This window comes from Toxorhynchites rutilus, chromosome 1 (assembly GCF_029784135.1).
Source record: "Toxorhynchites rutilus septentrionalis strain SRP chromosome 1, ASM2978413v1, whole genome shotgun sequence".
Taxonomy (NCBI): Eukaryota; Metazoa; Arthropoda; class Insecta; order Diptera; family Culicidae; genus Toxorhynchites; species Toxorhynchites rutilus.
The window spans coordinates 88214951-88228425 of NC_073744.1; the positions used below are offsets into that span (position 1 = coordinate 88214951).

Here is a 13475-nt window from a genome sequence, read left to right on the forward strand (position 1 = left end):
TTGGGTTTAGGCAAGGTTCTAGTACGTTGACTGCGTGTAATGAACTAGTTGAAGAGATTTATGAGGCTTTAGATAATAAAAAACATGTTGGAGCCTTATTCATCGATTTAAAAAAGGCTTTCGATACGGTGGATCATCAGCTACTTATTAAGAAGATGGAAGCATATGGTATGAGAGGTAATGTCGGGAATTTATTGGAAAGCTATCTTACAAACCGTTGTCAATTTGTAACAATTGGAGATTGCTGTAGCACGTTACGACACATCTCAACTGGAGTACCGCAAGGAAGCAATTTGGGCCCTATATTATTTTTGCTCTTCATTAACGACCTAGCAAAACTAAAGCTTCATGGTAAATTGCGACTCTGCTGATGACACCGCTGTCTTTTATCCCGGTACAGATACTGGAACTATCCGTAATCATATCAAAGAAGACCTGGAAACATTGTTGGAGTTCTTCAACGAAAATGTATTGTCCCTAAATCTAATGAAAACGAAGTACATGATGATACACAGTCCTAGGAGAAATATTCCTGATCATACTCCGATCACGATTCATGGCCATGATTTGGAAGAAGTTTCTCAGTACGAGTTCTTAGGACTAACCTTAGATTACACTATGCGATGGACTGCACATATCAATTCTTTGAAAAGGAAAGTTGGCTCCTTGTGCGGTTTGTTACGGAAAATTTCACCGTTTATGCCACAATTATGCCTAAAAAACATGTATTTTGGATTAGTTCATTCCCGACTGCAGTATCTCGTGGCAAACTGGGGTTCTGCTAGCAAATCAAATCTGCGAGAGTTGCAAGTTCTACAAAACCGATGCTTAAAAGTTGTTCTGCGGAAACCGTTCTTGTATCCCACCGCTAACTTGTACTCAAACATAAATGATTCACTGCTTCCAATAAAAGCACTTCATGAATTGCAAATCTTGGAACAAATGCAAAAAAATCATCAGTGACTCTTCATTACATCATAATACAGTTTTACGAGTTTTTTGACACGAGTAACCAGACGAGCCGGAAATTTTGCTGTAATGAGATCAAACACGGAACTAGGGAAGAAAAGGTTTACCTATCTAGGAACCAAGCTGTACAACAACCTTACGGAACAGATAAAAAGTATTCGCCGTATTAAAACTTTCAAAGCCGTCGTTCGTACCAAGCTGAAACAGAACGTTCTGAGATATATTTGACGCTCCTGGTCTTGTAAACTTCAATGGTTGTATTTTAAGGCATTCGACATCGTTTTCTCGATGTGAAATGCTTTTGTTCTACTCGAGTAATTCTTCCCGTGAACAACAATCTGTAATGTAGTATCCTGACGCAGCGATCAAGCGGGAAACTTAACGGTCACTGGAGCAGCATCCCGACACCAAGCGGAAAATAGATTTTGTAAGGTAAAATACTGGTATATGTCTGGCCGAAGCCAGTGATACTGCGCGCCTAATGTAGCCTAAACAGTTCTAGAACTCCCTCGATCATGCCTCGTCCACGCAATGTATATAATCCGTCAAAAACATCAGTTCTGCCGGAGCATTTTTTCACGCGGACAACGAACACGATTGAAGACTTCCATCCTTGACCATGCCTCTTCTGTGCCGCTGCCACCGCCCAACCTGCAACTAGGTCATCTGCTGATGCATCTTCGTGATACAATCCCGTCCTCTATACGCCATGGACATCTGTCGGTTGTACTGCTTCCTGGCGCGAAGGCCAAGCGGAACTCCCATTTTTGCCAGGAAACACCTCAACTGCAATCACTTCCTGCTTATGAAAACCGCACATCCGTAGCTGTCAACCGATACGCCAAGTCATCCTCCTTCATTATCATCTTTTGACCGACCATAGTCTCATAGTTTGTCATTTTAAACATAAATATTGGAAACAGTTGAATTTGTGTTATGAATTAGTTTTTGAATTAACTATAAAATAGGATAGTGTGCTTCTTTTAAAGAGATTTGTTCTCACTGGAAGCGTATAATTTGTTGTAATCTATCTTAAATAAAGTGCTATTGAAAATAAAAAAAAATGTATATATTAGGCTGTCAAAAAAGTCCTGCGGTATTTTTTTTAAATTTTCATTTGTTCATAAAATTAGTTACAATCATCTGTTTTAAGTCAAATATGCGCCGTTTTGTTCGATGACTTGTTCCCAACGAGATGCCAACTTCATAATACCCATGTTATAGAAGCTCGCTTCCTTATTGACAAAAAAAAACTCGGATAGCCAATTTTCACAGACCTCTTTTGTGGCTAACTTCTGACTACCTAGCTCGTTCGCCATGGACAAAAACAGGTGGTAGTCACTTGGTGCAAGGTCCGGACTATACGGCGGATGCAAAAGAACCTCCCATCTGAGCTCCCGGAGCTTCTGGCGCGTCACCAAAGAAGTGTGTGGCCTGGCGTTGTCCTGATGGAAGACAATGCGGCCTCTGTTTATCAAAGATGACCTCTTCTTCATGAGTGCTACCTTCAAGCGGTCCAGTTGTTGGCAGTACAGGTCCGAATTGAGCGTTTGGCCATAGGGAAGCAGCTCATAATAGATTATTCCTTGACAATCTCACCAAACACACAGCAGAATCTTCCTGGCCGTTAATGAGGGCTTGGCCACCGTCTGAGCCGCTTCAGCGGGCTTCGACCACGACCGTTTGCGCTTTACGTTGTCGTAAGTGACCCACTTTTCATCGCCAGTCACCATCCGCTTCAGAAACGGGTCGATTTTGTTGCGATTCAGCAGCGATTCACATGCGTCGATACGGTCAAAGATGTTTTTTTGCGTCAACGTGTGTGGCACCCATACATCGAGCTTCTTTGTGAATCCAACCTTCTTCAAATGGTTAATAACGGTTTGATGACTTATCCCCAGCTCTTGGCCGATGCTACGGCTGCTACTATGCCGGTCTTTCTCGGCTAATTCAGCGTTTTTGTCGCAATTTTCGACGACAGGCCTTCCGGAGCGTGGCGCATCTTCGACAACCTCTACACCAGAACGAAAACGTTGAAACCATCGTTGTGCGGTGGAAATGGAAACTGTATCGGGTCCATAAACTGCACAAATTTTATTGGCAGCTTGAGATGCATTTTTGCCTTTGTCATAGTAGTCGGAGGCGATCTGGCGTAGCGGTAACATCCATACCTCTCACGCTAAAGGTCACGAGTTCAATTCTCACTCCCGACATTCTTCCGAAATGGAAGGTAAAAGTGACGAACCAGCCAAATGTGTTGAAAGTCACTATAATACAGAAATAAAAAAAAAAATTGTCATAGTAGTACTGTAAAATATGTCGGATTTTCTCTTTATTTTGCTCCATATTTGCGACACTATAACTCACGAACGACTTAACCAAACAAAACACTGTCAATGACTATATTATAGCGCGTACCTTTCCAACAAGCTATAGTATGACTCGATACAATGAATACAACTAGAACTACGCGCTTACAACGACACCTCGTGGAAATACCGCAGGACTTTTTCGACAGCCTAATATATGACGAATTGTAGAATAGATTCAATGTTCGATTCTAACCGATATGGTAAATTGTAGGTTTAGCATAGTTTAATAAGCAGTAGATGTAGATAATTTCTTCTTAGTTTCTAGTTGTAGCTGTAATCTATCATTAAGGAGAAATCTTTTAAGATAAATTCATTGAAAACTCAACCTATTTGTTACCTTTTATCCTAGTCTTTATAAAAAATAATTTTAGATAATTTAGGTAAATAAGCACTAGCACTAGTTATTAGAAATTATTATCAAATACAGGATCGTATGGCTTAATGATTTTTGCAAGTAATCTTTTCTTTTGTGTTCGTCGCAGATAAAAAAATGCTGATCATCGTACCCTGACAGATCACGATCGTTACGTGATGGTCAAGCAGACTGAACGATCGACGAACGACGAACGATCAGTAAGCAGTTACATTGCTACTGTGTACTGTACGAGGGGATCGCCGAATCGACGAATCGACGGGCGTATTAACAAAGCGGCTTCCACAATAAAGGGAGATATTTTGCTATCTCACGTCATTCGCCGCACGAAATAAAGGTGAATGTTTCAGGTTTAAATTGGCATGAACGATATAAACCGATTTCAATAGTAGGTTCACATCAAGAATTATATATTGAGAACGAATACAATTTTTTCGGAAATTCAGTTTGTTGAAACATATATTTTCCTTCCAAAGAATGTATTATTATTATGTGACGAAAATAAAAATACTCGTACATTTGAACGGTTTCTTAAAATACTCTCACCTCAATGCCCTGTGGCATACATAGGGGATAAATCAACCGACAAACATTTTTTTCACCATGTTGCTGTACTTTATGTCTTCCTGTTGCTTAGCTATTTTTATTCGCTGATATAACGCCATGCAATCCTTGTTTGTGGTATAATCGATTCGTTCTAGTGTGCTAATTGCCTCTTTGTAAAGCTTGATGTGGAATTGCGCCGAAGCTTTACGATATATAGCTTTGTCCAACGGTTTTTCTACTTTTTCAAGATATCCAAGAACATGAAGCACCTCATCATATCTACATTGCCTAATAAGGCAAGCGGAAATATTTAGATAGAGAACTTCAAGGAGAGATTGCATTTCACGAGTTGTGTCATGTTTCTTTTCTAGAGGTTCAAGATCTTCCAACGGAGAACAAGCCAGTAAGCACTTAGACGCAAGATTGAAGTAGCGGTGTGCGAACAGTGTATATTCGGGAAACATCTTAACCCCATTTTCTTTGTATTGTTTAGCAAGAGTCAACATCTGTTCTGGAGATTTATCGTGGTAATATCCATGGTCCTCTATCCTCAGTAAGTTTAGTATAAAGCTGATTTCGCAATTTTTGCAAGAGATAACGCATTTGCTAGTTTCATTGGTTAGCATTTGTATCAAAAATAACTCAATATAGCAATCAACTGGTGTAATACCAGTACCAATTTCAATCCATTGTTCTACAATTTCCTCTCTTGGTTTCAGTATATTTGATTTTCTTCCACTCAAGCCACTTATATTCGTTATCGTTATTAGACAACGTGACAGATACGATGGCTTCGTCATTGACATAAAACGGAAACTTATACGTTCTTTTCGCAGTCCTTTAGTTACATCTGTCCATACACCAGGAACTAACTCGTTTTCTGATAGGAGCGCTGTTCCCTCTTCAGTTTCCATATTGTGACGTTATCACCGTATGTCTCTCCACGAGATCCAGTTTCAGTACAGGATTGATCGTTGCATTAATTTTGGTACATGTCCAAGGCTAATATGATTGAATGCTGGAATCAAAATTAGAAATTATTGAAAACATCAGAAATTAAACCAAAACAATTATGAGTGATAGTCATGTTTCCAAACGATCGGTAGGAGTCTTCAAGTTTGCAAAACATTCTCATCCGGAAATGTTGCTTGGGCATGAAAACTGTTTTGCATAGTTTGTTAAACTTTTAGTTACACTGCTATCACTATATAACCGCCTAATGGATTTTCTCATCTATTTCGAATTCAAACATTGTTTCGGTAGACATCGTAAACGATAAATCAATTTATACAATTTATATCTGAATATTTTTACCTTCTGGTTTCTTACATCTACATATATCTGACACACTGACTCATATCGCTTGTTTATATTGAAAATTGAGCATGGTTGAACTGACGCATGTAGTCTTATAGCGAATTCGTTTTTGTTCAGTTTCAACCAAGGCGCTTATATCAATGTATAACAGGTGAAGCAACATCATCACTTCAATAAGGAGGGGATTACGGTTTGTGGAGCGGGGGTTGTTTGTTTTGTTATTGCTAGGATACGCTACTTTTGCATTTTCACATGCGAGAGTAGTGGAAATGAGAATGAAAATCTACAAAATCACCCCTTCTTTTTCATAAAATTCGCGAAAGCGGAACATAGTAGGCATCGTTCGAATAAGCGTCGTAGCAGTTTGTAGACAGCCGCCGGCAGCGATCTGATGCCGTTTGTAAACAATACCGAAAGCAATTTCAATATGGTTGAAAGTGCATTTCATATGATTGTTTCACCTGGTATATATAGAGGCACCTTGGTTTCAACCAAGGCGCTTATATGAATGTATAACAGGTGAAGCAACATCATCACTTCAATAAGAAGGGGATTACGTTTTGTGGAGCGGGGGTTGTTTGTTTTGTTATTGCTAGGGTACGCCATTTTTGCATTTTCACATGCGAGAGTAGTGGATGAACTGGATGAGAATGAAATTCTACAAAATCATCCCTTCTTTTTCACATAAATTCGCGAAAGCCGAACATAGTAGGAATCATTCGAATAAGCGTCGTAACCGTTTGTAGAGAGCCGCCGGCAGCTGTTTGTAAATAATACCGACAGCAATTCCAATATGGTTGAAAGTGCATTTCATAAGATTGTTTCACCTGGTATATATATGCGCCTTGGTTTCAACCAGGGGTATGACTAAAAGAAACTTTACACCCAGAAGACAGATTACTAAAATAAGCTACCAAATCTTTGGTAAGCCAAACATTAGTAGAATGTACAATTTATCTGTAAATATTACCGACCGTTAGTAAAATGAATGTCAGATGCAATACACATGCCTACCAACGGTACAATTGGTACATTTTACTGTGCATTATTGGTAACTAAGACAATTGTCATCCCTGGCAACCGCGAAAAACTATCTATCATTATTCCAATTTTCGCCGTGCTGATAACAACTATAAAGGTAAGTTATTTTGAATCGTTATTATTTGGCTTATTATTTCATTTCGTTGCCGTACTGAAGTGTAAATATCTACGGTCCGCAGGGCCAAACGGTACGAAGCCAGCTCACGCCATTGCTTGAGAATCAATCGACACGGATATCGACTAGCTTACGAAACACTTCTTACCTCGTCAAGAGTCTGCGGAGAAAGATGACCGCCAGCGCTGACGTACCCACATCCGCTGTGCCGTAGTGTCAAACTTGACGTCTGTCGTACCACCATTGCATGACAGTGTTACCAGTAGTTCAAATGTGAGAGAAATGAATCTATTATTGTTAAGCCCAGCATGCACCTTACATGAAGGTTTTTACATATGGTTCACCTAATTGCGCCGAGCGCAGAGAAACCGATTCACAGTGGTGGTACTTTGCAACCCACCAGTGGAGGTGGAGGTATCGTGCTGGGAATAACTGGCGAAGATGGTGATAACTCGGCCGATAAACACCTGCATGATTTGGTGGACCATTATTTTTCTAAACTGGTTAAATGTGATAAGTGTCAGCAATACTTGCAGTGGCTAATACATCAGGGAACGCTATGCTTGAACCGTGCGCAGCGGAAACTGGCAGCCGGGTGATAACGTTGACCAGCCGTAGCCAGCAGGTCTTTGGGCTTGGTCTTTGCTAGCGCCGCAGATTGTTATAATACTTTGCAACGAGCTCAAACAGAAAGCGATGTTTAACGTGAACCTGGATCTGTATAAGATGTATCGGACGACGTCACCGAAACACGACGAGGTTAACAAACATTGATCTGAGCAGATACTCACCGTAATGTGTAGCCACGGTGCTAAAGAAGTTCTTATGGGGGCTGCTAGATCCGATCATTCCGGTCATAACCGTTCGTTCGTCGTTCGTCGTTCGTCGTAAGCCTCAAGTAGGATATCCGATACTTGTTTTATATAACTTTTTTTTTTTGTAACTATCCACGTAATTACAGGAATTGCCAGTGATGCATAGCAATCCGATTGCATACCCAGGATCTGCCAATTTACCACAACATGACGCTCAAGTATATCATGATACATCTAATGCGAATATGCCAAATGCATACCAGCGGGAATTGAGAGAGGAACCGACAATACTGATACAAGTGTGGTGCCATATTCTAATGCACCCTTCTAGGGAGAAAATTTTGTAAGTATGCCTGCCAGCCTTGTCTGACTGTTCCATGTTAATGCGTTTGTTTATTTTTTCCAGTCAAATCGTGTATAACACGGAAAACCACTTGCGAATAATGGAACTGTTACTCTATAAGCTGGACTGGAACAAAAAACTACCAGAATTTCTGTCTGCTCCTGCGGTACCACAACGGAAAATCTCCCGATGTACGGCTGTGTTACAACAGCAGCATCAGCAGCAGCAACAACAAATACCCGGTTCATCCACTGTTTTATCAGCAGCATAGGCCTGCGATAACATCCCCGGCATCTGTGACACAAGTGTCCTTGGTTAGGGTGTATAATGATGCCGGTAGCAATAGTAGTAACAGAATAGTGGCTGCCGAAAGTCGGGGGACAGCGTTGATACCAGCAGTTGATGATGCAAACATACCAGCTGACCTGACGGATCAAATCGACCGATTCCTTCCTCGAGTTCCAAATTTATTTATATAGAAATAATTATTTACAATTTTTATTGATGACAATAAATTTAAAAAAAATATTGGTTTTCATTAGAATTGAAAAGAAAATATTACGATTCTATACCCGATCAAAATACCATTGAGCCGACGTTGGACTGACAAATGACCCCGTGTTGAACAAATTACATATATGTTCATAGTATATGTTAAACCAACGTTGAACCAACCGCTTATAGTGGGTCATACTGGCCGATTTGACATTTGTTTACCATTGTTATTGTGTAATATATACGAATAATTCGTATTGCAAAAATTTACTAATCATTGGTAATATTTACCAAAAAATTCGTTATATATACCAATTTTTTGGGTCAGTGTAGTAAATGCAACTACCAAATCTTTAGTAGTCGAAACATTTGTAAAATGTACACATTTTTTGTAAATATTACCGAAACTTTGTTAAACTGATGTCAGATGCAATGTAAATCCTTACCAATGATCCGAACATTTTACTTCATAGCATGTGTAACCTTGAGTATTTTCATTTCTGGCAACTGTGTGTGTGCAACTGCCATTTCTCTAATGGAAGCGAAGCAATTTGGAGGTAAACATTCGGTTTTTATTATGGGCCCTATTATAGAAATCGAGGCGATAAGAATTTTGCTCGTTAGCTCTGTTTTACTATTATAGAAATCGAGGAATTCGATAGCACCGAGCGAGTGATAGCTATCGTTGCAAGTGTCAGAACTTTTCGAGTTGTTTGGTTCGCTTGTTGCATACCTTCAGAGAATTATTTTGTTTTGGTATGCATCCCTGATATTTTCCTTTGGGAAACATTTCAGAAACGCTTCAATATATGCAATTTGCAACACATGTTCGTTTGTTTTGATCAGCATTTGTTTTATTGTGCTGCCAGAATAGTGTATACAAGGTAAGTGTTAAGTCCAGCGTTATTTATATTAATCATGTTATAATTTACAATGCAAAATTTACTTCCAGCGCATATTTCAGTGGCTGAAAATGAGTGGCGGAAGAAAAAAAACCAATGCATCTTGGTTGGTAGAAAGTAAGTATTTCTTTTACGATACACATAACTTTCATAAGTAAATTTTATCATACTCTTTGAATTTCTTTCAACCGAATTTCCTAACTAAAAATTGCTTACCTCTAGTAGCATACATTAGTACGTTATTGTTGGCAGCAATTTTATTTTTTTTGCTATACTATGCCAAACTACACCACTTTCACTACAATAGATCAATCTAATGGTCGCAGTGATCGCATTGCTCCTATAGAAGATTCCAAACTTTCTATAACATATGCTAAAGCTATCCTGCAAAACAATAATCATTTTATTTAAATTACAGGTTTGGATTGACATGAGGGGAAACGTAAAGAAAACACTAGCACACAACAAGCGAGAATTTAGAGCAACAGATGGTGGCCCCAATACAATAAAGCTATTGACGCCGCTACAACAAGGAATCGACGCTAAAAGAGAATTACATGTTGCATTTCATGAATAACAAAAATTGTTTTGCTAAAAAAAGTGAAATTCGTGCGTGACTCTTTTCGGAATTCCATAGATTGCAGTCATGAAAATACATGAATAAGTTCATTTTCTAATAATTATATTTTTTGTAAAGCAAATTGTTTCACGCTGTCGTTTTTATTACACATGCATGCGAGCCTTACGCCTGTTAAGCTTTATTCTTTGAGAGAATATCAATTTACTCTAAAACATAACCATATTAACACTTTTGGAAATACATTTTCATAGCAGATGCCTCAAAGAAAGATTTGGCATCCTTTCTATAGTGCTTCGTGAAACATTTCGAACTTGTTTCAAAATATTTCATCACAACCGCTGACATTCGAGCTTGCTAACGAATCGAGCAGTTTTCCTCGATTTCTATAATTCCAGATTTTACTCGGTGTGATAGTGATAGTGATTGTATCGAATCCTCGATTCGATTTCTATAATAGGGCCCTATGATTCATTTTACCTAAATATTTTCCTTTTTCAGCCTGAAACCGTAGAAATCCATAGCAAAAGTTTCACACGACTAAGTAAGCGTTTAGATAAACTAAATATCAGAGGCCAAAAACGGCGGATGTCGCCGTGCACAATTGATTGATGATCCGATTATTGTTTGATTTTTCCCCTTATTCTATTATAAGCAGATCGCAACCAACAGCAGCAATGGATCGCCTCCGCTCGAACTTGGAGCGTCACATCAAGCAGTAACATCTTTAATTTTGGTCGTATTGTCAGCACGGAGGAAATCATTAGAAGCGCGATTGAAACATTCGATCGGCAATCAAGTAATCCGCCAAAGGAAGGAAGTAGACAAAGGTAAAGATCCATTGGTGAAGGCGGTAAATAGTGGCAATAATGAAGACGATTTGGTGCCGGTTTTGTAGTTAGATATGTGAAAGATGTACGGAATATTTTTAATAACAAGGGTTTTCTTCCGGCAGATTTGATGTTCCGCTGTCACAAGATTAAAGCGACAAGCAGCTGCTGCTAACTTCCGGCTCGGCATGTGGCTGAGAGGAGAATTTCTTATTAAATTTAAAGAACAAGTACTAACAATTTTGATTTACAATTATCAATCCGCATGTGACTAAACTGAGAGATTTTTTCACTATGCAGCTTCCATTGCGATTTCCAGTAAAAATAGGTAAATGCTCAATTAATTTTTAAAATATTTAGCACTGTGTTACGCAATTCGTTCTATTTTGTTGCATGTGTTAAACGTTCTAACGCTGTTGCATGTGTTAAACGCGTTTATCATATTTGGCAACGTATTCGAATAAGAGACACCCGTGACCAGTGTGAGCCACATCAAAGAAAGCGAAGAGCGTACGACATGCTTTATCGAGAGTTACTGTTTTGATGTCCCGTTCGAGTAAGTACGACGTGGTGCCGATATCCAGCGTCAAATCATCTTCGAAGATGAGAACGAGTTGATGCAAAAGCACGCTTTTAAGTACTGTGATACCCAACTCGCTCGCTAAAAGCCTGCACGAGCAGCTTTACAATATTTTATAAAAATGAGAATAGAATAAGAATATTAATAAGAATAAAAATACTTGAAATATAAATTTTATTACTCAATTATATTGAACCAATGGAGGGCCAACAAATCAGCCATTACTAAAGCCGAAATTGAGCCGACAATGGACTTACAAACCGTAGTTTTGTTTGACATTTGTGTCTACCAATTTTTTTTTCGTAGGATGTACCAATGATTAGTAGGGTAGAAAATGACTAGCGAATTGATAATATTTACCAAAAAATTGGTCATATATACTAAATTTTCCTCTCAGTTTATCAATTACTGTTGTTTACAACTAGGTCCGGTTATATAGTCGAATAGTGGCTAATTTTAAACTCCATGTTAAAGGTAGGTTTAGAGTTCCCGTGAACGTGAACGCGGACAAACACTTTTTTGTTAACAATTCATCAGTCCATATATAAAACGAGAGGAAAACATCTTAAAACGATAGCAATGAAAATTTTCTAGTTGAAAAACATGTTAAAACATAATGTATATTGATAAAAGTGGATTAATTCAATATTTCACAACGATTCTGAATTTCCACCGTGGAATCGAGATGTTGGTGAACTCACCATAGTTCACCGACTTCGGTGAACGTGAACGTGAAAACAGTGGTGAATATAGACGTCAAAATATTTCCCCGTTCATGTTCACGTTCGAATGTCCCAAGGCATTCTGAAAATTATTTCGCCGTGAACTGTAAAAGGATATGTTTAGAAATTTTCGAGTTTTCAATGAAAATTTTGATATAGATGCAATTTCATTCAATCGGATCTCTGCGCGAGTTGAAAAACTTCGTTGCTTCGAGTTGATTCGTGAACAACTGCATACTTTATCCAAATAACTTTATTGAAGATCGGTGTTTATTTACTTCACGTTTACTGCCGAACTTGTAATATGAACGTGAACGTGAACAAAATCATTCTATTCATCACGATTTTTTGAGTTGTTTGATCGCAATGTAGTTCACCGTGAAATGATCGTACTATTTCACCACCTGTTCAAGTTCACGTTTACGGGAACTCTAAACCGGCCTTTAAACGTGAACACCTCCATGTGAAACCGAAATATGAAAATCGCTCATGCAGTTAGAAATAAAGCATACTATCTCCGTGATTTCAACGATTTCAATCCTCGCAAATGATATGTTGGTAAACAAATGACGCCCTATTGATTTTGATTTTGGGTAGCCTATATTCAATTGATGTCTAACCCCTGAAAATAGCGCACACACACTGCACGCTATTTTCTACGTGTAAACAAGACGGGTCTATGGTACAAGGTGAGGCCGTTTCGTCACTAAGTTGGTTAGGGGAGCGGTATATGAAAACAGTACGGAAGAAAGCAGAAGGGGATTTTTTTCCTTGAAGTGTGAAAGAGACAGACTGATCACGAGCGAGCTTGGGCACAAGCGTATTGTGTTTTGTTTACAAACAAAACACAGTAGACTTCCAAGATGGCTGAAGAGTCTTGGATATACTTCTACGCGCCTTGCGTGTAAGTAGTTTTCGTGTACGCTACAAAAAAATCTAGCTCACCTGTAACGTTTGTCAAACCACGGTGAACTCAAAAATCGATGTATGCAAAAGCGCATGGGACAGAGAGAAAGAGAGAGAGAGAGAGGGAGCTGCCGGCCTAGAATAGCACTTCGAGTCTACGTCCCTGTCCCTGTCGTAGAAGGCGACTAATCGGGTGACAACGCGAGTAAGGGCGCGGTAAAGCCTATGGAGAATGCACGGGGGAAATACCGTGTACAGGAGCAACGAGAGGAGTGCCGAGCACATCAGGATCGAAGCCAGTAAGATCCTGATTACGACATACTGGTATGACATGGAAAACGGTCAAGACACGAAAACGGATAACATGCGATGCTAAAAGCCGACAGTCGTGCTATTCTGTTCCCTGAGTAAGGAAGGGTGACACCTACCTGAAATGGCGTGTGGGTTAATAGTACGGTTACCCCCGTCCCGGTAACAACTTGGCAAGTCTTCAGGTACGTTCGATGCTCGTCTAGGCCTTGGCACTAGGTACTAGGCATCAGATGTCACATTCCTGACTTGCGCTGATCCGG

The 13475-nt window shown here is 39.3% G+C and overlaps 2 protein-coding genes and 1 long non-coding RNA gene across 6 annotated transcripts in view; 2 read left to right on the top strand and 1 right to left on the bottom strand.

Moving 5' to 3' along the window:
- The window catches only part of LOC129762724 (DNA polymerase eta), a 104726-nt gene extending 96319 nt beyond the window's left edge, over window positions 1-8407 (top strand). Inside the window, exons 5-7 of one of the 2 annotated variants that reach the window (XR_008740702.1) lie at window positions 3824-6715; window positions 7097-7606; window positions 7695-7833. Coding sequence is in view for 1 of the 2 variants with exons in the window: in XM_055761242.1 (XP_055617217.1) it covers window positions 7695-7891; window positions 7955-8162 (405 nt within the window). In the remaining variant the exon portion in view is untranslated. Of the gene's footprint in view, window positions 1-3823; window positions 6716-7096; window positions 7607-7694; window positions 7892-7954 lie in introns of those variants that run through there. The other variant, XM_055761242.1, reaches the window with a different exon arrangement.
- Window positions 3275-5672, bottom strand: LOC129762728 (uncharacterized). Of its 2 annotated transcripts, none has more exons than XM_055761245.1 (2): window positions 5575-5672; window positions 3275-5278 (listed from the first exon to the last, which is right to left on the bottom strand). In XM_055761245.1, the coding sequence occupies exon 2, from the start codon at window positions 5172-5174 to the stop codon at window positions 4293-4295; it is 882 nt and encodes a 293-aa protein (XP_055617220.1). In that variant the 5' UTR covers window positions 5175-5278; window positions 5575-5672; the 3' UTR covers window positions 3275-4292. The 2 variants fall into 2 exon arrangements, with proteins under 2 accessions (XP_055617220.1, XP_055617221.1); XM_055761246.1 differs by lacking the exon at window positions 5575-5672 and adding an exon at window positions 5455-5560.
- Window positions 8408-8913: 506 nt separating the features above from the next.
- Window positions 8914-11395, top strand: LOC129762731 (uncharacterized). Of its 2 annotated transcripts, XR_008740704.1 has the most exons (5): window positions 8914-9270; window positions 9339-9405; window positions 9707-10409; window positions 10521-10695; window positions 10821-11395. It is a non-coding gene; the product is annotated as an uncharacterized LOC129762731 (long non-coding RNA). The 2 variants fall into 2 exon arrangements; XR_008740703.1 differs by having other exon boundaries at window positions 9707-10695.
- Window positions 11396-13475: the final 2080 nt, after the last annotated feature.